The sequence below is a fragment of the Rattus rattus genome, chromosome 11 (genome assembly GCF_011064425.1).
Source record: "Rattus rattus isolate New Zealand chromosome 11, Rrattus_CSIRO_v1, whole genome shotgun sequence".
Lineage (NCBI taxonomy): Eukaryota > Metazoa > Chordata > Mammalia > Rodentia > Muridae > Rattus > Rattus rattus.
In genome coordinates, this window is record NC_046164.1 from 38,128,869 (window position 1) to 38,152,204 (window position 23,336).

The 23,336-nt window shown below is 36.8% G+C and overlaps 1 protein-coding gene across 20 annotated transcripts in view; it reads right to left on the minus strand.

Annotated features, from left to right (window-relative positions):
* The window catches only part of Adgrl3 (adhesion G protein-coupled receptor L3), a 492,285-nt gene that overhangs the window by 55,062 nt on the left and 413,887 nt on the right, over positions 1–23,336 (minus strand). For 11 of the 20 annotated variants that reach the window (XM_032916815.1, XM_032916807.1, XM_032916798.1 and 8 more), the window contains 4 exons: positions 15,719–15,745; positions 12,907–13,075; positions 5,372–5,497; positions 1,158–1,254 (listed from right to left, as the gene is read on the minus strand). In XM_032916815.1, the coding sequence (XP_032772706.1) occupies positions 1,158–1,254; positions 5,372–5,497; positions 12,907–13,075; positions 15,719–15,745 (419 nt within the window). The remainder of the gene's footprint in view (positions 1–1,157; positions 1,255–5,371; positions 5,498–12,906; positions 13,076–15,718; positions 15,746–23,336) is intronic. The other 9 variants (XM_032916818.1, XM_032916802.1, XM_032916800.1 and 6 more) reach the window with 1 other exon arrangement.

The window sequence follows — 23,336 nt, forward strand, 5'->3', positions numbered from 1 at the left end:
GTAAACCATGCATTTCTGCACTGACACAACTTGCATACTATTTGGTCCAGCACTTTGTAACTGTGGAGATGTGCTGTGCTTTATTGTGAGGTTTCGTGGAGCTCCAATACAAGAGTTCTTAATCCTAAAGCAGAAGAGTTGGACAATCTCTTTCTAAGTAACAGTATGAAACACTCATGGAAACAGGACTAAAACAGTCTGACCAATTGTTTGACACTAAAACAAGAACAACTGTGTTAGTAACAAAAATGATTCAGTTAATAAAAACGACAGCTTCCTGGAAAAAAACTGTAATGCAAGTGCTTTCCAACACTCACTTCCAACGGTATTCATTTGTTTCTATGGCAGCCAAGTTATTTCTGACCTCCTCCTCCTCCTCCTCCTCCTCCTCCTCCTCCTTCTCTTTCTCTCTTTCTCTCTCTCTCTCATAGACACACACACACACACACACACACACACACACACACAACACAGTCCCACACCCACATACACATAAATACAAGAGAGAGAGAACCAGAGAGATACAATTCAATTAGCTTCTTCTCTCACACACAAAATGGCAGATTATGGTAACTTCATGTCAAAGTCTAGTGATGATCTTGAAGCATCTTACCCATAAATGGTATACAGAAGCCTCCTCGCCACTCACAATACATTGTGAACAATCATTTTCAATTCTAGCTCTTTACACATCCAAGATTGTCTGGATATCTTTTGATACTACGGTGAGAGATAATTTTGACTTATCTTGCCTTAACTATGAATTAGACAGTATACTTTTATTTCTGCAAAGATGATGAAATTGCTTTATACCTGGGACGATTGGAGCTCTATGATGCTTAGCCGACTATAAAGCCACGTAATTACCCATTTTCAATGCTTCCAATGAGGCCTAACATCCCACCAGTTTATAACAGTGGCAGATGATTAGGAAAAGAAGTTTCTAATGTCATAATTTCTCTCTGAGAAGATTTCCTAAAAATTCAGTACTAAAAAAAAATCTATGGATAACACAAACTGCACTTGCCAGGGTTCAAACCCCACAAGATTCCTTTGTACACGGGACAAGGGTCAGAACACACATAAGTGGCAATGCATGTAAGAACTTCCTATGTTCTCTGGGAAAGCAATGGCTAAGAAACATCATTCCTAACTACCTCTGTTGAGCGACGCTGAGCTGTTTATGTCTCCAGTGATGAAGGATGACTCTGACTGCTTTCGGACGGTGTCATTCCACATTCTCCGAATCCGGCTCTGAATTGAGAGGGAAGAAGGAGACAAAGTTATGGGAAAGCAACTTTTAACAGACAGTTTAAAAGTTTCAAAGATAGAAGATGTTGCTCCTAGCGTCTAGTGAAAAAGCATTTCTACCCACGTCCAACACAGTGGCAGGAGAACATCGGAAACAAAAGTAGCGATGCTATTTTCCTGTCCTTGGGTATTTTCATAGATGCTCATGCCATAGTAACTCAACCCGTGGGAAACAGAAAAGGCAAAGTTACATTGTTACACTAGTCTAACAATGTCAAACAGAGAGATGTATGCTTCAGAAAGCTTGAGTTTCAAAAGTAAAGAGATTTAAGAATTCAGACTCTAATAACAGTCTGTTAACAAAAGAACGTAAAATATTTTTGGAATGCTAAGGAAGTTACATTTTCCACAAGGTTTTCAAGGAGACCAATGACATTTCAGAGATCACATGCCTCCTGGCTTTCCTTTTGAGGAGTTAAAAGTAGATATCATAGCTGTATTCACTGCCTCACAGTATGAAGCTTTACGGGTTCATGAATAGTCTTCCATTATGACTTATATTTCTAAATTCAAATTTCTGAGAGGCGGGTTCCTCCCAAAGAATGTTTTAACCGTTGGGAGAAGTTTTCTGTTTTATTGTGCCATTTTATTAAATTAGGGGTGGTAAAATATTGATCTTCTGAGGAGGAAACATCATACCTCCCGATGTTGTTTCGGAAATGAAAGACTCTATAAGAAACTTTGCTGCTATAAATAATGAAGCTAAACTCACTAGTTGGTCCAGCTATATTTGAATAACAGGAGTAGTTAACCTTAGGTGCTCTGACAATTGGATAAGTCATACTTTTCCCAGACTGGAGTGCAGAAACAAGTATGTATGCATATATGGCAAAACTCATCATCATCAACAGCAGGATATGTCTTAGAATTCTGATGTGAAAGGAGCAGTTACACTATTTCCATGCACTATAAGATACCACTTGGTAGAACGATTCAGAAAGACAGAATAAGGGGCATATTACCGAAGGAGAAGAGATAATGAGAACAAGTCAATAAAAACAATGCCAGGAGAATTTGGTGGGAGGCATTCAGGTGGTTTGGGAAGATGTAACACACAGGAGGAAACACGCTGTGGACAATCTGTTTCCTGATCTCAGTGTTGGGTTGATGGGTGTTCGTTCACTTAATGTGCTTCGCAATTTCATGCTCATTACATACATTTCTTTAAAATTTTTAAACTGCTGTATATTAAAAGGTAAATACATCTAAAATACAGTAAAATAAATGATGAAAGGCAAATAAAACTATCACAGGTTTATCAATGTGAGAACATTCTGCTGTTCTATAGTATAAAATCTCCCTACATATTAATCCTACTAATTGTCCCTTTAATTGATGTTGGCCTGATTTCCATATGGTCAACATTTTATGTTATTATCACCAGGAGGTGAGTAAATGGGACCTAAAGGTGAGGAGGACTTTGCCTCTTTGTTTACTAGTGACACACCTTCAAAATTACAGTTACTACCTAGTACTGCATGTGAATAATATCTCGTTTAAATATTCAAAATAAAATCTAAATTTGCATCCTCTCACCAATAATTGAAATATATGTGATATTCTACCCTATAACCTTAACACTAGTAAATGACAGGTGCCACCTATTTATTGAGAACCTACAACTGTTTTAAGTTTTGCACACATTAGGTTAATCATGATAACGTAAGAAACTACTAATATTGTTCCCATTTTTCATATGGAAAAACTGAGTCAATCATACTCAAACCTTGTTCTGACAAAAAGAAAGGGTGAATATGGGCAATTCCGGCTCTTAGAAAGCTGAGAGGAAATAGGGTATCAATTTGTGGAACACATAATGAGACCTATCTATCTAATAAAAGGGAAGAAGCAATAAGAAAAACTCATTTTTACTACAGCTGGAAAATGGTAAGATTTAGACAGTGTTCTCTTCCATGAAATCTAACATTTTATTAAACTGTATTGCCTGATCTCATTCTTCAAAGGTATTGCTAAGGTATCACACAAGCCTGTTGTAACCCAGCTGAGATTCTCAAACATTGTATTTTCAGTAATGATATTTGTCAATCAAATGACTGAAGATTTATCTACTAATGTGGAAGGCAGACCAGGTCCAATTAAGTAGTCAATATGCAGATTCAGCCACTTCAATGTAAAAGTTGGTGAAACTGTTATTACACAGAGAAAACAGAGCAAAAGTTATCAGATAGAAATATTCACCATTAACAAGATGGGGGCATTTAACCCTTCTTCTTAGGTTCAAATTCAAGTGTTGATACAGAGTGACTAGTCCAACCCCACAGACCCCTGTCCATCTGAGTGAACAGATCCTCCAACTCTAGTTTGAAACTTTAAAGCTACATATAGTTATGAATGTGACAGATTCAATTTAAAGGGCACGTGATTACATGGTATGTTTGGACTAAGTCTAAGGATTTGTGGTCACTAAGATATTTAAGATAGTCTGATACATTTTGGAAGCTATAGGATACTTGTTAAAATTTAGTAGGTATTATATGAGATTGTTAATAGAATTATAGTCTTATATGCAAAACAAAAGCCCATTACTTTTAAAGATAGTGTTTATAGGCAACTTTGACTTACACTTTCCCATGCTTACTAGACCTGTGGTTCAGTTGATGAGGTTAAAATAACCAGATGCTTCTCTTGAAAATGAATTTCTACAAGTATGGGGAATTGACTTTGTTAAGATATAAAAATAATTGTTTGTGTAAACTTAATTTATGAAGATTTGTTTAAAAAAATCCAATGATAAATGGCATTTGTTGGGATGGCAGCTTGGAGGGGACACTCATCCAGCATGTGCAAGGGCCTTGGTGTGACAGACAGCAGTACCAAAAAAATAGATTAAAAAAAAAAGTGAAAACTTCATTTAAACTGTACTTATCTACTTAATTTAAGCCTTCCTCAGGACAATCTAGACATAATCATACTTTCAGCTAACTATGGAAGATTAGTCTGGCAGTCTTGACACAAATTCACTAAAACCCACACAATCCTACATTGTGATCTGCAGAGACAGCAAACACTTCCTAAAAGCTAATAAGGTGTCCTTGGTCAGGGCCAGTTACAGCAATGTCTCCTACTGGCCTGGGACTTGCACAGATTACTTACGCCAATGACGGGTCGGTGGTGTTCCTCACCGCACTTCCATTTTTAAGTGCATAACATTGTGGGAACTAGGATTTTTTTTTGTTTGTTTTACTAAACATGCCATACTTTCCTATTCTTCCATTTAATATGTTTTGATTACATACATGTCTGTATAGCACATTCGTACAGTGCCTGTAAGGGCCAGAAGAGAATGTAAGATTTCCTGGGACTATGAACCACATGGGGATGGCGGGAATCAAACCTGAGTCCCCAGGGAAGGCAGTCAGTGCTGTTACCTCATCAGCCATCTTTCCACCCCCACATATTATTTATATAAATAAATAAATATTTAGTATGTAACTGAGAATTACTATATCTATTGAGCATCCGAGAAGTTTGGTGATACATTTTCAAATTTGAGAATCAAATTTCAGTTCGATAGGACCTTCTTGTATCATTAAGATTTATTTTAGACTATACATTTCATCATCTAAACTTTCATTTTAATCTATCCCTCGAGACTTCCATGCAAGTGCACAGTGCATTTTGATTAGATCTACTCTCTACTCCCTGCTTTAACTTCTCCTCGACTTTCCCACATGTTCCCTTACTACTTCATATCTTTGGTTTTTTTGTTTGTCTCGTTTTTGTTTGTTTGTTTTTCCTACGACCCACTGAGTCTAATTAGCACTGTCTATCCATTAGATGGATGTGCAACATAAAGAAAGAAGCTATTGTCGGAGTAATCTGAATTTCCCTTCCCCATCAAGCATCAAATCCAGACAGCCCTACAGTCAGAGCGGGGCCTTGTAAGTCCCACCTACATTCTGTATTTCCGGCCAGTCACATTAAAACCAAACCCTTGATGTGGCCAAGACTTGAGAGACGGGTGATCGCAAAGAGCAGAGACTTAAAACTGACCACAGGAAAGCTATTTCAGCTCAGGGAGCCGGTTGTATCTATTTACCTGTGAGCCTGTGGAATACCGTCCTGGAGTTCGAGAACCAGATGTTTTCCCTGAGCCAATCGAACTCTCCGTGCTTTTCCCACTACAGCAGTGCGTCCGTAGGCATTTCCCATACTCTTTCCGTACCTGGCCAATGAAATGTTAACTTCCGTTAGAGCTTTGTCCGTTTCAGTTAGGAAGTAAGGAATCATTTGTAACGTTTGTTTTCAGGAACATAATTACTTCCTAGCTCCACAGAAACAACAACGATCAAAAAAATGTTAATCATCTACTTTTCAGTGCAAAATAGATTCATGGTGCCAAATTTAAATTTCACACTCCTGGAACCTTTATAAATACACATACTTCCACTGCATCAGTAATACCTAGGGGTATTATTCTTAACTCAAAGAGACCACATACTTAAAAGCTCAAGACAGTTTTTAGCTTTATTAATTTTATATGTAATGACCTATTGGTTCAACAGTATTTTCAGTAGTTTTTTTTAGATAGAAATAAGTGGGAAAGTTGAAAAGAGCAAGGTGGGGAAGAGAGAAGACCAAAGAAAAAGAGAAAGGAACATGAATTAATATTTAAAGACAGGAAGAAGAACTGTGCTGGGCTAAGCAATTCCTTTAATCTGTATTTCTTTTCTGTTTCTCTATGAAAGTTAAAATTTGAATATTTAGATTAAAAAGTTCAAAATACTTTAATATATTTCCAAAAAAAATGTTACTAAGAATTTACACAGAACTACAGCTACTGGAACTCACTTTGTAGACGAGGCTGACCTCATACTCAGAGATCTGCCTGCCTGTGCCTTCCAAGTGGTGGGATTTAAGGTGTATGCCACCCCTGCCAGCCGGGGTGATTAAATTCTTAATCTAGAATATAGATGTAACGTATTGGGAAAATATAAACGAACAGCCACAATTTATGTTTTCAAAGTTGGGAACCTATCAAGAAGTCTGGGTTAAACCAGTGACATATTTAAATGTTTATTAGTGCAGATTTAACTGAACAAAGCATATGGAAATATTAAATAATAAATATGGCTATATTAAAAAACTCAACACAACAAAGGATACCTGGTGATACTTAGTGTACCACACAAGTGTCCCCACTGATGTGACTTTGTGCACATTACTGTTTCAGGACAAATTCTGGTTTCCTGGAAGGGCTCACATTGTTTGAATGTTTATATGTGGTATGAACAGTACAATGGTTATCTTCAGTGCCATTGTGATTGGCTTTAAAAAATCAGGTGAACACACCCAGAGGTGTGTCTTGGAGGTCCATTCCTGAGAGGCTTAAATGAGGAACGATGAACCAGGCTGAAGATAAAGGGAACCATACCACGGGCTGAGGTTCGGACTGACTGAATAAAACATCGTGACAAAAGGGCATACCACACCAACATGCGCCACTCTCTGCTTCCTGACTGAGACCCGGTGTGGTGTGGCCAGGTGTCTTATACTCCCACCCGCTTGCATCAAGCCTTCACTTCCGGAAGTGTTACGTCATCGCCAACTGTGAGCCCAAATACATGCTTCTCTACCTTGCGGTGCTTTGACACTTATTTTGTCACAGTAAGGAGAAAAAACATAGTACAAGCAGGAGTAGAAGGAAAGGACATAGCTTAGACGTCGGAATACTTGCTTAGTGTGACCCCCAAGTGTTCTCAGCCACCCATAAAAAATAACAGAGACCAGGAGTGAAATCATAGAAGATTCCCATCCTGCTGGGCATAAGTGGTGGGACCCAAGCAAGGCTCATAAGATAAATATGAGAAAGATCTAAAAAATAGCTTAGAAATATTCTGTTTAAAATATAAGTTTGAGAAAGGTAAGAGAAGGCAGCAGTCTGTTCTAATTGTATGTGACAAAGGAAGAAACATCTTAGTAGAATGGTTATTAATCAATATCTGTTAGGCATTGATTTTTTTATAATAATGTGGCAATAATTTGATTAGGACTTGAGGAGCCTTAAAAGTAACTCTTCAACAAAGATACATATTATTGAATATTTTAGATATCTGTCCTAAATTTTGGAAGCAGCTTTAAAAATTTTGATGTCCTCTACTCTCATTTTCTCGGTCCAGTGCACCCAGCTAATGACTGTTTTCCATTAATCTATACTAATATTTTTTATTGGAACAAATATTGTAGTAGAAAGAAGAAAGAGAGAAGAGAACTTTGAAGAAGCACTCCTAGTTACCAAAGACAAGTCATAGGAGTCCATTGCAAACTATTTTCATTTTATAACTAAGACTGGATATTCTGCACTGACTTTTATAAACAACTGTGAACCTAGAGGTACAGAGACGCCAAACTCCTTTTCAGCTGCACTGCCACAGGACTCAATACGTCAATGCTTCTTTGCTCCGATATAATTTAAAACGCTCAGCATATGTCTTAATGAAAAAAACATTAACATGGGCCATGTCCATGAAATATCTAATCTACTTCATATCATATGTCATCTGAGAATGCTGTTCTATTTCAGTGTGATGCAATCTAGACTATAGATGACAGAAAAGAGAATAGATCTTACAAATGCAATCATTTTCCCACACTCTCCAATAAGAATAAATAACCCTGGAAGCTCTGAGGCTATATTGAACAGGTGAATTCAAAGGCAACAGTGACCAATTTTAATGTAGCCGGTATAAATATCAAAAAAATTCTAATATAGATCATAGACTCTATATTGGAAAATTAATTTGAACTCAACAAGTTTAATTGCTAGTTAAGATTCCAATCAGTCAACAAGTAACCTTATACATGTAAAATCCCCAAAGTTGACATTATATTTATTTTTAACCAAAATACATAAGCAATTGCCAGATCAAAGTTGTATTGATACTGTTTACTCTGAAAGTTTTTAAATAATTTTAAGTATATTTCCATGAAAACAAAGCCAAGTACTTGGCTACTTTGGTAAGAAAATCTTTCCAATTGCTGATGCTAAGGCATTCATGACACTGAATGAAAATGCCACCATTTCTTTAAAATGAAAGAAAAATGATCATAATTTATCATAAACATGATTTGCTTCCAATCATGGATTAGTAAATATATCCTTAAATACTCCATAGTCAATACTTTGGTGTTGACTATGTTGGAATGTTCATCTGTTGGAAACTTAATACCAAAGTTAACATGCTAATGTTATTGGAGGTAGGGTCTCTGGGTGGTAATTAAGATTAAATGAGGTCCTGGAGTGGCAATAGCTGCTCTCTGGGAAGAGAAAGGCAAGGCTGTAAGCTGCCTCTTCTAGTTGCCATAGGATGCATTCTACCGTGTTATAAAAGAACAAGAAGACCACACAAGAACAAGTCAGTTCAGGCTTCTCAGTCTTCAGAAGGAAGCAATAAAGAAAGCTTAATCCTTTAAAATTATCTAATCTGGATAGTCAGTTATAGCAGCAGAACACAGACTAAGTCAATATTCTAAGGTTTTGAGACAAGACTCATTTCCATGTATATACTTTAAATTTTAAGCATACACATTTAAAACATAATAATCACAATTGGTTTATTGGAAAATAAAAGGGAGCTAAGTAAATTTGTTCCATGAGTCCTAATTTCCTGGGTTCTGTCTAAAGCAAAGCACGCTAACTTGATACATATATATCAAGATTCTATTTACTTACTATTAACCATGGTCCCTGATTCCTAAGGACATTTTCTACTTTTCCCCTTAGTCCCCTGGTTTGACGACCATCTTTCTGCTTTTCTTAGAATCCCTTATGGTTTTCTTCTTTCCAAATTTACATATCTTTTAGAGCATTTATCCTCCCCAACTTCCTTCACATCCATTAAAATGCTAATGACTATGCTTCCAAGCTTTCTCCTGTCTTTAATTTAATGTGTGGTCTTGATTCTCATTCTATTCCTCTGACACTTCTTTCCTTACCATTTGCCTGTCTCTTCCTCTTTAAACCCATCAAGTGCAGCTAATTACTATCTGGTGGCCATACCCAGTTCCTCTATTTCTGGGTATACATGTTATAAACTAAACTGTCTTTCCCAGTGCCCCTGGAAGTTTAATTGGTACCATCTGTGGAGCCCTATCTTACAGAAAGTGAGTAAAAGTGATACAAGCCACATCCAGATGGTTTCTACCAGATTCCGTTTCCTTCCCAGATTATCTACTGGATATCATCACCCATGATGATAACAAAATTGTGTGTTGAGGACTTTCCAAGCCTTCATCTAGTTAAGTGTCTTCATTGGTGTACTGGCTGGTTTTGTGTCAACTTGACCCAAGCTGGAGTTATCACAGAGAAAGGAGCCTCCCTTGAGGAAATGCCTCCATGAGATCCAGCTGTAAGGCATTTTCTAAATTCGTGATCAAGGGAAGGGTGGGAGGGCCCACTGTGGGTGGTACCACCCCTGGGCTGGTAGTGTTGGGTTCTATAAGAAAGCAATCTGAGCAAGGCCAGGGGAAGCAAGCCAGTAAGTAACATCTTTCCATGGCCTCTGGATCAGCTCCTGCTTCCTGCCCTGTGTGAGTTCTAGTCCTGACTTCCTTTGGTGATGAACAGCAATGTGGAAGTCTAAACTGGATAAACCCTTTCCTTCCCAACTAGATATTTGTTCAGGAATAGAAACTCTGAGTAAGACAAATTGGTACCAGCACAGTGGGGTAATCCTGTGACAACCTGACCATATTTTGAGGACTGTGGAAGGACTTTGGAACTTTGAGCTAGAAGAGCCATTGGGATGTTAAGAGCTCTGTGGGATGTTCTACAGGAGCTAAGAAGAGTAGAGAAAATGGAGGCCTGGCTTGTGAAATTTCAGAGGGAATATTAAAGACTCTTATAAGGGCTATTGCTATTTTGATTATGATGATTCTGTTGTTTTGTTTAGCTGGGGTTGAAGAATCATCTGCAATTAACAAGATACCAGAACTGCTAAAGTGAAGCCTTTGCATTACTGAAACTAGTGATGCTGGTCATCTGGAGCTAAGAAATTAGTTCTGATTAAGAAGAGACCAGCATCATTGAGGTGTAATCTTCTGGGAAATGTTTTCTAAGAGCACAAAGAGGCTGTGTTCCAGAGATAGCCAAAGTTGTACTTTATTCTGTGGCTGAACTTGTTAGTGAGCAAGAGACATCCAGGTGTTACTGGTTTTGAAGTCATGAAAAGTAGCTGGAAGCTGGGCACTGTGAGAAATGAAGGAAGGCCATTGGTGAAGGTGCAGCCTCAGTTGCAAATGATGGCCCAAGATTAAAGTGGTCATGCAAAGGAGTTGAGGCTTGGCACCATGAAGAGGTGAAAGGCTATTGGTGAAGCCTAATAGCCTTACAGTGGACATCAGCAGTATTTTGGAGATATTAGTACCATGAGAAGACCAACAAGACAGCAGTAGCAACGGAGCACAGGCATCTGGAGCCTAGAAAACAAGCTGTGTGCTACAAATGGCAGAGCTGTAGAAGTGACCCAAGTCCTTGGAGGAGCCCAGAAGATCTTGAGTGGATCCCAGACATTGGACAGTTAGTTTGATTTTGCTTTTGATTGTGACTGTGCCCTGATATTTTTCCCTCTTGAAAGAAGTAAGTATTTTAGTGGAGCACACAGTTAAGAAACTTTGAACTGTAAAAAGACTTTGAATTTTAAAAGAGACTGGATATTTAAAAGGGATTGAAAATTTAATATGTAAGAATTTGTAAAGAAGGTTGGAACTCTTAAAGTTATTTAGATCTTGTGGATGAATAAGAAAATAAGGGTTGAGGCTTAATAGTAATGTGTTGGGTGTCAAGCTGACAAGGGGTCAATTGTATTGGCTGGTTTTGTGTCAACTTGACACAAGCTTTGGTTATCACACAGAAAGGAGCCTTTCTTGAGGAAATGCCTCCATGAGATCCAGCTGTAAGATATTTTCTCAATTAGTGATCAAGGTAGGGAGGGCCCCTTGTGGGTGGTGCTATCCCTGGGCTGGTAGTCTATGTTCTATAAGAAAGTTCTATAAGAAAGCAAGCTGAGCAAGCCAGGGGAAGCAAGTCAGTAAGTAACATCCCTCCATGGCCTCTGCATGAGATCCTGCTTCCTGACCTGCTTGAATTCCTGTCCTCACTTCCTTTGGTGATGAACAGCAATGTGAATGTGTAGGCTGAATAAACTCTTTCCTCCCCAACTTGATTCTTGGTCCTGATGTTTGTGCAGGAATAGAAACCCTGACTAAGACAATGGAGTATTTCATCAAATGGAGGGTTGAGTGAAAATAACATACAGTGAGTTGAGCTACTGAAATTCTGAGAATATCCCCATTCTACAGACTCTGTTCATTCATTTCCAGCCTATCTTCGGCGGTGAGGTTGACTCCATCAGCATGAAACTCATCCTTTCTAATAGGTGACTGGATGATTATTATTACTCAATTCCATCTTTGTGACCACAGCAAAACATTGTAGACATTTACTACTAGCTAAAATTGAAACACAATAAAGTTGTTTTATTCTTGTCCTTCTTAAAAAGTGGACATGAATCTTAATGTCTGTTTTAGATGGTACTTTAATTTTTAGTCTTGATTAAAGAATTCTTAGAGATAGAAAACAGTCTTCATTTCTGCTGTTTTCCAAAACAAAAGTAAAGTCTTATTGTTGCTTTCGGAGATCAGAAATTATGCTTTCCTTTTATTTTTAGAGCCTCACTTTAAAATGTTTCATAATTATTTTTATCACATCCATGTCACCTATGAGGAAACTGGGGTAATGAGGAGGTTAATTAACTTACTAAATATCAGAGAAGCTTTTATATGGAGGTCCTAAAGACTGAAACACAATCTGGTCAAGATTCCACATTCAAAGAAAACCTTTAGAGGCACTTTTTGGATGAAGTTGAAAAGTATCAGAATGGGAAAGTCAATCTTACAATAAATATGAATTAAAATATGAAACAAAATATTTAATTACTACAGGAGATGAAATATTTAAATACTAAAAATAGCTTTTAAAAAAAATTCAGGGTTAATTCTGAAAGATGGGATATTATCATAACCTGATTTTCAAAGACACAGGAAGAGAGTTTTACATCTTACTTGCTTTGGAGACTCTTATGAAAGACTTTTCCTTTTAACCTTTGGGGACATTGATGTTTTAAAACCTAGTCATTATTTCTAGAACTCAATTATAGAAACCAGAATACAGATACGAGTGGTTTTTAATTTTATTTACTTATCAATATGTGAAATCAGAAAATAAGCCTGTTCCAAGATTTACCTGGTGGAATTACTTTCTAAAATGCAACTTCCATTTTTCTTCCTGTAAATATACACCAAGTTTGCGAGAAATTACTTTCCGAGCACTGTATAACTAATAAAATGTGTTTTCTGTAACTTATAAACTGCCTAATCAAGTCTTATATTTTTATTTTCTGTATACGTTGTCATTATTTGTTAAAGTAAATTAAAAAGATATGTTTGGTTTTGAGAAAATAGAGTGATATATTTCATTTTGAAAAAGAATCCTACTAATGCTACAATGCAAATATGGTAGATATCTTTGGCTATCATGAGAAATGTGCCATATGATCTGGAAAACCTATAGCTTACCTTCTTCTGTAGGACACAGTGGAAAATGAATATAAACATCCCCTGTAGAGAATTGAAAATGGTGAAGAGATACGCCATGATGACTGTGCTTTCATTAATATACATGAGTCCAAAGGCCCAGGTCAATCCTAATAGGCAGAGCAGCGCTATTGCACCTATAACCCATGACCTGTGGAGAGAAGAGAAAACTCAGGGTTAGCAAACGAGTCGAGTTAATGAAACCGAGTCCTATCATTGCTACTGACACTGAAAAAAAAAAAAAAGCTATGGTAGGTTTTACTGACAGATAATGTGAGACAAGTGGTAAAAGAGCTTGAAAATTTTGATGGGGCTACAAGTTCAAACTTGAGGGGGAGATACGTGGATGAAAATGTTATGAACACAGAAATTCATTTAAGCAAAAGCAGATTTGTGCCATAAATTATTCATGTGTTTGCAATACATATGTAAATGGTATGGATATGTAATTACAGTGAATGGGAAAGGAGAGAAGTCCTTAAAGTATGTTCATCTTCGTGGTACATCTGTTTGAGTGCAATCAATCATTCAGTGCTTCATCTATTACATTCGTATACCGTTTTTCCAAAGTTACTTTCTTTTTTAATCAAATTATTATATTTGTTCGGGGAAGAAAAAAAACCAACTCTGACTAGAAGGAACCAGTATTGGAAGCTTTTTGGTCTCATTTTGCTTGTTTGTTTTGTTTTGTTTTGTTTTTTGAGAAAAGGCTTCTCTGTATACCCCTGACTAGCCTGCAATTTATTCTGTAAACCAGGCTGGATTTGAAATCTGAGATCTGCCCACTCTGCGTTGTGTAGGCTGGGATTAAATGCTTGAGCCACCATCATCCAGCTGAAGCACATACTTAAGGGTGATTATGGACGGACCTGTGGAGCAAGCAGTCACAGGACACAGGAGGTTAAAAGAGAAAGTTCCGCCCTAGTGGTAGCCACCTTTTAGTCTTTCGGTACTATCTTGTAGATCATATCAGCCTAGGTCTTCAAATAAACCAGGCCTTTATTTAGTATCTTAATACACTTAGGATGTCTTCATCTCTTAGAAGTGTCTGCAAAGTCAGGGATGAAGCTGAGAATGGGGATGGAGTGGTATGAGTGGAGTAATACAGCAGGAAAAGTGAGCGGCCATCTTTACTCCATGTGCTTCATCCTGCCAAGACACCATGTCTAATGGTCATAGATTGGTGACAGGAGCTTATATATTTGTGGTCATGCTACACATTTACTAGAAACATAGGATGAACTAATTTGATAGACGGGATCCTAGTAACTGGAAATGGAATCCTTCTCAATTTGCAAGTAGAATGGAGAACAGGACCGAAAGCATCCGAGATCTCTGCACATTCATATCCCTACCCCTTACTGTCCCAGGACCTTCCTTGAACACAGCAAGTTTACGTTTCATTTCAGGACTCTATTATCTTTCATTTTTCTCTCCAAGGAGGCAATATTTTTTGGGGGGGAGGATTGATTCTTAGCAAAGAGGGAAAAGTGCATAATTCACCATGATCTGAATATAATTATTTTGGTTTTATAAAGATTTTAAGACATGGTCCCAGAGGTTTACTAAAATGGTTCATAAATATTATTTTTCATTCACACAATCAGGCGTTGGATTTCAGATTCAAATGTCCACTAAGTGAGTCAGTTCTGCGGTAAACCATCGACATTGTTGAAGGAAGGAGATTTGCTCTTGTATTTGGCACATTTGCTTATATGAATTAGAAAACACCTCACATGTTAATACTCATTTCACAACTGAATTCCAAAATATGGAAACATACAAACAATAGCTCTTGCGTTCTCACAAATATCAGAAAAAGAAAAGAAAAAAAATGGAAAGGATCATCATTAACTACAGAGAAGGTATCTACTTAGATTTAGAGACCAAACAATGTCACAGAAGTCAGCCATTATCCAGTAGAAAACATACAATGGATCCAAGGGTTACATGGTCTAGAACTGCAGCGAGCTCTGATTTCCAAAGAAGAAAATAAGCAGAAGCATGAAGCGGTAAGTGTGATGCGGGTCAGGGAATGGAAACAAAGGACTCTTCACCAGAAGAACAAACTGAAAGTCTACATAGCAACATGGCCCCCAGGGGGCCACTCTTAGTCGATTCTTGCCGGACAAATCAGTTTTAAAATTATGAGCAAATACCCAATTGTTATCGTTACCTCTCCACTTGTTGGACCGGTACAGACTTGTCGCTTTGTTTCAAAAATTTCAATGTTTGCATTAAGCCATGAGACTACGCCTCAGGAGACAGATGTCAGATTTCAAAGGGAAAAGTTTGCATATGTAAAAACTGAATTTTTAAAAGTCTCTTTCCCCCTTTTTTAGATGCAGTTAATCTAGGAAATCATTAATACTAATTGTGTCTGGGTGGTTTCATTTCCGTAGAAGGTACACAGCTAAGTCACAAAATGTTTTAATATGGAGAATAGAAGAGCGCACAAGAGAAATTTAGATATACCCAGCAAGGAAGAACATTGCTAACAGAGGAGATGTCCGTGAAAGACAAGTCTGTACCACAGGGAAGTTCTGCTACTGAGTCACTAGGATGAAGCAATAGATATCCCATCGACAGAGGCGAGGTGGGATTCTTTTCCTTTCTGGCCATACATTTGCAGTGTTCTGCATGTACGTTGTACGCCAGGGTCTCCTGCACAGTTTGCTCTTCTGCCTCAATGTGAATGACAGAAGCTCAAGTGGTTTCTCAGTACTGATCTGACAGCTGGTTCATGGGACCACACTGATAAATGCAATTTATCAGCCATTCAGGTCATTCTTACTTGATGAAGGGTCTGTTATCCTCATAGCTAAAGAATGCATAGACATAAAGACAAGAACACCAACATTAGCATTTTATGATAAAGAATTTCCTGTGGAAAAAAAAATATTCTCCTGTTTCCTGACCAGAGCCTTTTATTTCCCACCTCCCTAGAAGGTATCATAACCTTTCCTTTATATCCACAAGGTAAATCTTAAAATGACCATGAGAACTTAAAGACCAGGGAATAAAATCAATTTTACAATACTGCAATATCCCATCGGAGACTCAGAAATTCCATTTTTTTCATCATGAGCTCATATTACTTGTGACTTGACAGAGACATTTATTTCTTAGAGATCACATTTCTCTAGAGAATGGGAAATTTTATGAGCAATCTGAAAATAAGGCTTGGGGCATACTTAAGATGATAGATGTTATGTCATGGAAAGGTATCTCTTCTTCTGTAATATTAGTGGCTAAGATGACTTAATTATGGACAATATGCCTCTAAGTAATTTTAACAGAGAGATGATGATTAACCTGAGTTAAATCTGATCACTACAGCTCCTTTTTCCCCCCTTTCTTCTTGCCAAAAGCAATATATTTCCCTGCATTATGAATACACAAATGATGTGCTCAGAAAGGCCCATCTGTGATGAGCTTTGAATAAAGAGAACCACTCATAAAAAGCCACTCTCCAGAATGATGACCTGGTACATACTGGGATGAGAGCCTCACATGTGCAGCCTGCTTGCCTTGGGTTTACACACATCCCAGCTCAATCATTTACTGGATATTTGATGTCAGGCAGAAGCCAATTAACTTGTGGTGTGTCGTTTTATGCATCTATAAAGTGGTCATAATTAGAATCTAAGTGTATTCTGTATTAGTCTTATAAAAATACATTTTTTCATCTGAGCAATAAAGTATTTTTTATCATTGCTAGACTGTCTAAAACTAACCTCAAACAAAGCCAAAAAGTTCTTACCCAAAAGAGAAAGCACTCAATACATAAATATTGAGTAGCTAAATGCCTGAGAAGATGTTTAGGAAGTCATAGGATGCAAAGAAGGAGATGTAGCTGAAATAATTCAGTGGATGGAGCAGGGAGAGAATGGATTTGTGTAGTCCATGTAGTGAGGGCTAATGACTGGATGTTTAAATTCCTCAAAGCAGAATAAGGATTAAAATTCCATTTCTAAGTCACGTCAGTCATAATGGAAATGATCCAAAACCTCACATAGGTGGCAATATGACACTAGATGAAACAGTTCTCGAATATTCCATCATCACAGAAAAGTTCTATTGGATAATGCTGAACTAGGACAGGTTAAGGACGTTTTAGGCCAATCGATATAATCACAAAAGATGTTTAAATTATGCCATTGAAATGTGAAGATAAAAGAACATCAAGCAGTAGTTCGTTTGCTATTTTATACTCAGAGAGAAAATCATATACCTAACTATATAAGTTATAAAACACCATCGTAATACTTGTTGTTATATCAGTTCCCATTGCATCAGTATATTTCATCTAGGATGCCAAGTTCAGGATTAGAAATAACACTCTATGCTAATTAACCTACAATAGTGTCAGACAGTTCACGTGCAGCCGCTAGCCTATAGAGCTTCGAGCAAAAGCGCTTTACAAAACTGTGTCCAGGTTTCCAAATATTTCAAAAATTAAAAGAGCCTGGTTGCCGCGTGACGACTGACGGGTCACCTTTTACCTTCAGTAGGAAATGCCACAAGAGAGAAATCAACGTGGGATTTCTCCGGCAACGCGATGGGCATCAGCTGCTCCACCAAGCATAGCCTCCCTCAGTCACTGCAGACATGCGCGGAGCAGTGCTCACTGGGATGTGAACAGAAGCAAGGGTGACATTTCTAGGTCTTACCAATTAAAGGATTGGGCTGGGGCTCGCTCTACCCTTTGTTCTCCCCTTTGACCAGGAGAAGGAGACAATAGAGCCTCAGATGTTGAATTAGATTCTGCTCAGTAGCAATGTTGAGCTGATGGATGAGAACTAGGCCCCCTGTCCCTAGAGTCTTCCTGGGAGTTTACACCACTGGAGTTTGATATACTTTTACAGTGGCTTACCAACAACGGAATGCTTTCTATACATTTATTAGAATGCTCTGTAATTGTAAGCTCATGTACAACATAGAAATTTACAGTAAAGCACAAAGTGAAATATTTGTGAGTTTAACTATAGCAGGACATAATTAGCATAAAATGATTATAAATCTATAAATCGCTGTACCCTGCCTATGTCAATAAGTCCCAGCATTTTTGCCAGATATTACAGTAGCATAGATAATTAGAGATTATTATCTCTCTCCGAATCCAAATGAAACAAGTACCAATGTTGCCATCACTTATCCCAGCGAAGCTGTATCGGCGTTTGATTTTCTTATTTGCATTTTAAAGCATATTTATCAAATAAATTTGTAACATTTAATCATTTTTACTGTGGCTTATGATCATTGATGAACACCAGTCCCATTGTAGGCTTGGGATTTCATGCCAGTATTTATGGCATTGTGTGGGTTTTCAGCTTTACAATGTTCTTGGTGGATATTAACAGATCCTTATGTGCTATCTCGTAATTTATGTTAATTTATTGATATGATTATCAACAAAAAAGTAAAATATACTACATATAACTTTAAAGGCAAATGGAAGATGAACCCTATTTTTAAAAGGTTTCCCTTGGGAAAATGTTTAATTTTATTCTTAGTGATGTTTATATTTTTATCTAAATATTATCATAAAATTTAACCAAAATTTGATATTATTGTCTACACGAGAATGTTTACTTATTTCTGTCACTTGAAAATTACCCATATCATTGAAAAAAATCACAAGGCACATAAAAAGTTATAGAATTGTAACTCTATGAACACTTATGTCAATGTAAACATTTAAGAGAGGTTTCTTAATCAAACCGGTAACTTACAAACAAACAGAGTGATGTAATAAGTCAAAGAATCAATATAGAAAGAAGATGAATAAATTCAGACACAAGCAAATCCAGTTAGTTCCAAGATACCCTTTCTCTTTGCCCAAGAACTATTGAACTGCACCAAAAAATTTTCTGAGCATGTGCTTTTGAGAGAAATTCTACTCAGAAATTAAAAATATAGTTGAAACAAATTATTTGAAGAGTTGAGAATATCCCCTTTTGTTAAGGTTTCCTTTTGAAGACATATATTTCTGGAAAGGACTAAATGTATTTCTATGCTGGGTAACGCGAGGTATGAGGAAAGATAGAATAATAAGAAAGATGTCCCAGAGTTTAATCCTCAAGTCCAAAGGTCTGCTCATTGATAAGTTACAGTAAGTAATGGAAAAGGAAGGTTGCAGGCCAACCTCTAATCCCATGGGCTTGGAGGCCAGTAAACTTTGGAATGCACCAATCCTCTGGTTAGCCCTTGTGTTTGTTGCGTGAAATGTATGTTTAATGGAGTAAGAGAGCTCTTGCCATCCTGACTAATCTCCGGACATTTTCGGCTTTCGAATACAGTGGATTTGCTTTCTTGGATAAAAGACTCACTTCAGCAAAGAAATACAAAATTCTCTTCACTTAAATTCTTTTGAGTGATTATAATAGTAACAATGTGTGAGCGAACCTTTTACTTCTTTACATTTATACTACAGTAGCATTGAAAATGCTTGATCAACTGATTAACTATCACAGAAGCCCCAGATTCTCTGTATTTCTTTTCCAAATGGGTTTTGTGTTAGCGGGACAGCACCAGCTGAATTCATACTACTAGACTCTATTCTCACTTTGTATCCCACTACCGGAAAGTCAAAAGGAAAAGCTATTTAGAGTTTAATCTAGAAGTCTGAGTAAAATAAAGGTGATGGTTCTTTTATATCCATCCATATATTTAAACCACTAAGCATTAAACACATTAAAAACTCTTAGAAAATATTAAGCATGTATAATATAAACACAGGAACTATTATTAACCAAAAATGATTTTACTTTAACTGCAGATTTTATTGGTACTGAATCATTACTGTCAAAAAAAAACCAGCATTCCTATGGAATTTACCAAGAAGAGAACAAAATGAACTGCATCAATAAAACAAATAATTTAAAATAGAATATAAACACTTTTATTCCTGTGGCTTTATGTGATTGCAATAAAATTGATTTAGAAACAAAACACCAAAACTAAATCTACAATCTGCAACTAAGAAAAACCTAATAAAACAGAATCAATAAATGGCAAGTCCGTGCCTTAAAATTGTGACCATAGTATTTCTATAGTTGAGGGGCTGCAGACATGCATGAGTGATTAAACTCTCTTAAGCTGCTCTTCCAGAGGACCAAGGTCCAATTCCTAACACCCACATGGTTTCTCACAGCAGTCTGTCACTCCATTTCCTAGGGATCAGCCCTTACACAGACATACATGAAGACAAAACGCCAAAGCACATGAAATAAGAATAAACATAAAAACAAGAAATAGAATAAACATTGAAAAGTTAAATAACTCTTCATGAGTTCTTCTTAGTTATTAGCAGTTATTATTTTCATCTGTGGACTATATAAGCAAATCAATTGGTAGGCGGCAAATAAAACATGAAACTTAGAGTTCCTTTGATAGAAATTAATAAAAGCATTTACTCCTTGGTGTTATTCCTTGTACTTGTTGGCAAACTGGAAGCAAGGAATTCTAAATCAGCCTGCTTGAGTCTGAATGCCTTTGAAAGATGTTATCAACTACAGCCTTGGGCTGATAACAGAACTTCCCGACAGCTAACAGCCCTTTATCTCTGGATACAGCTTTCTTCATGGGGCTGCTGTGTGTGTTGAACATAGGAACCTGTGCATTTCTGCATAGGAATAGCTAAGCATTTGAAAGAACACAAAATTAAATATGGAAGTACAATGTAATATTTGCTATTACACATACTTTTGTGTCCTTACATTGTGACCCAGTGCCCTCTTATAGGAGGTTGGAGAGAAATTGAACACACACACACACACACACACACACACACACACACACACACACAGTGCTTCCCTAGTGTTCCTTTAATACTCTTCTAGAAATTCAATGGAAACCCAAGGAGGATACTGATAATCACTTCTCAGGTTTTTTTTTTTTTTTTAAGTATTTATATGTAAAGAAGGAAACATCACATAAAATAAACTTTTCATTTAGATACCAAGTTTAGACTTAGTAAAAGTCATGGATTTTCTTACACTAAATTGAAATATAGATATATCCAAATAATGAATGTTCAAACAGAATCTCAAAATTCACTGGCAATTAGTTCATAAACTATATTGTGACTCAGTGTTCACAGGTCTACTTTGTAATGGACACTTTCTGTGGGACCAAAAGGGAGACAGGGTAGAGGTTCCATGCATGAGGGTGGTGGTGGAATTCTGTAGTTTAGAATTGACTTCCAAAGAGGATACAGATAAAATGTAAATTATAAGACTCTAGGACTAACATAATACACTATAGAATATAAAATGGAAATGAGAAAATGGTTTTAATTCCTGGTTTAAAAGAATTTTCCTCACCCTTGTGCCTGGAGCGGTGGTGGAACACACCTTTAGACCTAGCACTCAGTAGACAGAGGCAGGTGGATCTCTATGGGTTCAAGGCCAGCCTCCTGGTCTACAGAGGAAGTTTGAATTTCTCTTGAACTTTTTAAAAACATACATGATGGGAGAAAATGTTGACACTTTGATATAATTGTATCTCACACACACACACACAGAGACACTGACACACACACACACATACACATATGATGAAGAAAATTTACAGGAAGAAAAGATTGATGAGGTCAATCCCTCTTTTAGTAGTATAACAGGGAGGCAGGAAATCTAGCAAGAATTGTAACATCTTATTAAAATGTAAGGAGTCCAGTAGAAAAAACAGATCTTAATAATTTAAATATATAGGCATCGGAAAAACACTAGAGGGATTTGGGGGGTTTGCAGCAAACAGTAATAAAATGAGCAATCTTTTATAGACTTACGTACAGCTAATCAAGTAATCCTCAATGAATTTCAATGAGGTAAAGCCAAAGTACAACATATAAACATAAGACAACTAAGAATTGAATAAATACACTGTCAATCACTTTTACAAAGAAAATGTACTAGTTTTCAAATTATACCTTAGGATAGGTGATAAATTAATGCCTAATAACATCAAACTCTTAGCTGATCAATGATTTCTCTTTATGTGCCTTGTTTATATTGTTGATGTCAAAATTAAATGGCTTAGCTTTAAGCATGGATCAAGCTTAGCTCTTTTTACCGAGAAGAAAGACTGTGCCAGGATTTCAAAACAGCTGGCTTAAAACACCAGCTTCCATGGGCAGATGTGAGGAGTGTTCCAGAATGCCTAATTTAACAGCCCATGAACAAAAAAGTGCCAGAGACTTTGATGACAGACCATTATAAAGAAAACAAACCACATAACTATAACTGTATAATGGGAAAACTCAACATTCATTGGGAGTAAGCCAAAAGAAAATTAGATTAGGAAACGTCCAAGTGTGGACTGAGCAGATCAAGAAGGCTGCTACCTCACTGTACTGCCTGCACACTCAAATACAAATAGAGCGGTTTTATATAAATAGCCTTTCATTTTAGGTCACTATTGACATATGTATCGAGCACTTTTCAAGTATGGATAGGAAAAATATGTTTTTAAAAACAGAGTAACATTGCTATTGTAAACCACTATGAAAAAAAAAACAGAAGAATAAGAAAACAGAAAGTGTTTAGATCTGTGTGTTATTTCTGCTTAGGGGAAGGTATTTACTACAGATATACTGAAACTAATGTGTAAGTTTGGGAAGCCATTTGAGGCGATTAATTTGCTAATCTGTGGACTATTGAAGCAATACTGAAAACAAGTGAAGCATTTGTACCACTAAATACAGCATAGAAAGATTACTGGATTTGTGCACTGTGAATCCCAAAGTGAAATTTTAGTCTCACCACTCTAAGGGTTTATAAAATATCTACAACTGGAATATCTTATAAGTTACTTGGGTAAAAAATATTTGTCCCACCACAAAATGTGTTATCTCTGGTTTTCCACATGTCAACTTTAACAACCCACTTATTTTGTACCTAAGTTAAAAACCCTAGAGTCACATCCTTTTCTTCTTCATTTTCTATAAAATTACCTTCAGAGTATGTAACCCCCTAGGGGTTAGGATTAGGGCAGTGTATGTTCTGCATGTAGAAGTACCTGGATTCAATCCTTAGAGTATACATGTGTGTATTGAATAAATTAATGGACGATTAAGTCTACAAATCAAATCTATTCCATACATTGAGGCATGGAAAGTATTTGATTTGATTAATCTGGAGAATGAATGGTGTTTAATTGCAATTATTCTCAGGTATTTTTCATTTTCTTAAAGCCTTGCACTTCACTCTAGTGGGGCGAAAATCACAGTTCTATGAGTAACTAATTTAGATTCAGATGACGAAGCTTTCTAGTCTAGTGGCATACTTCTGTGAAATATAAAAGCAATCTGAGCCCAAGGTCTATGTAAAGAACAAAGAAGATGCTAATTTTTACATTTTCATTATTAAGGAGAAATTCTCCCCTTGGGAAGTTGTTCGGGATTTTTCAGA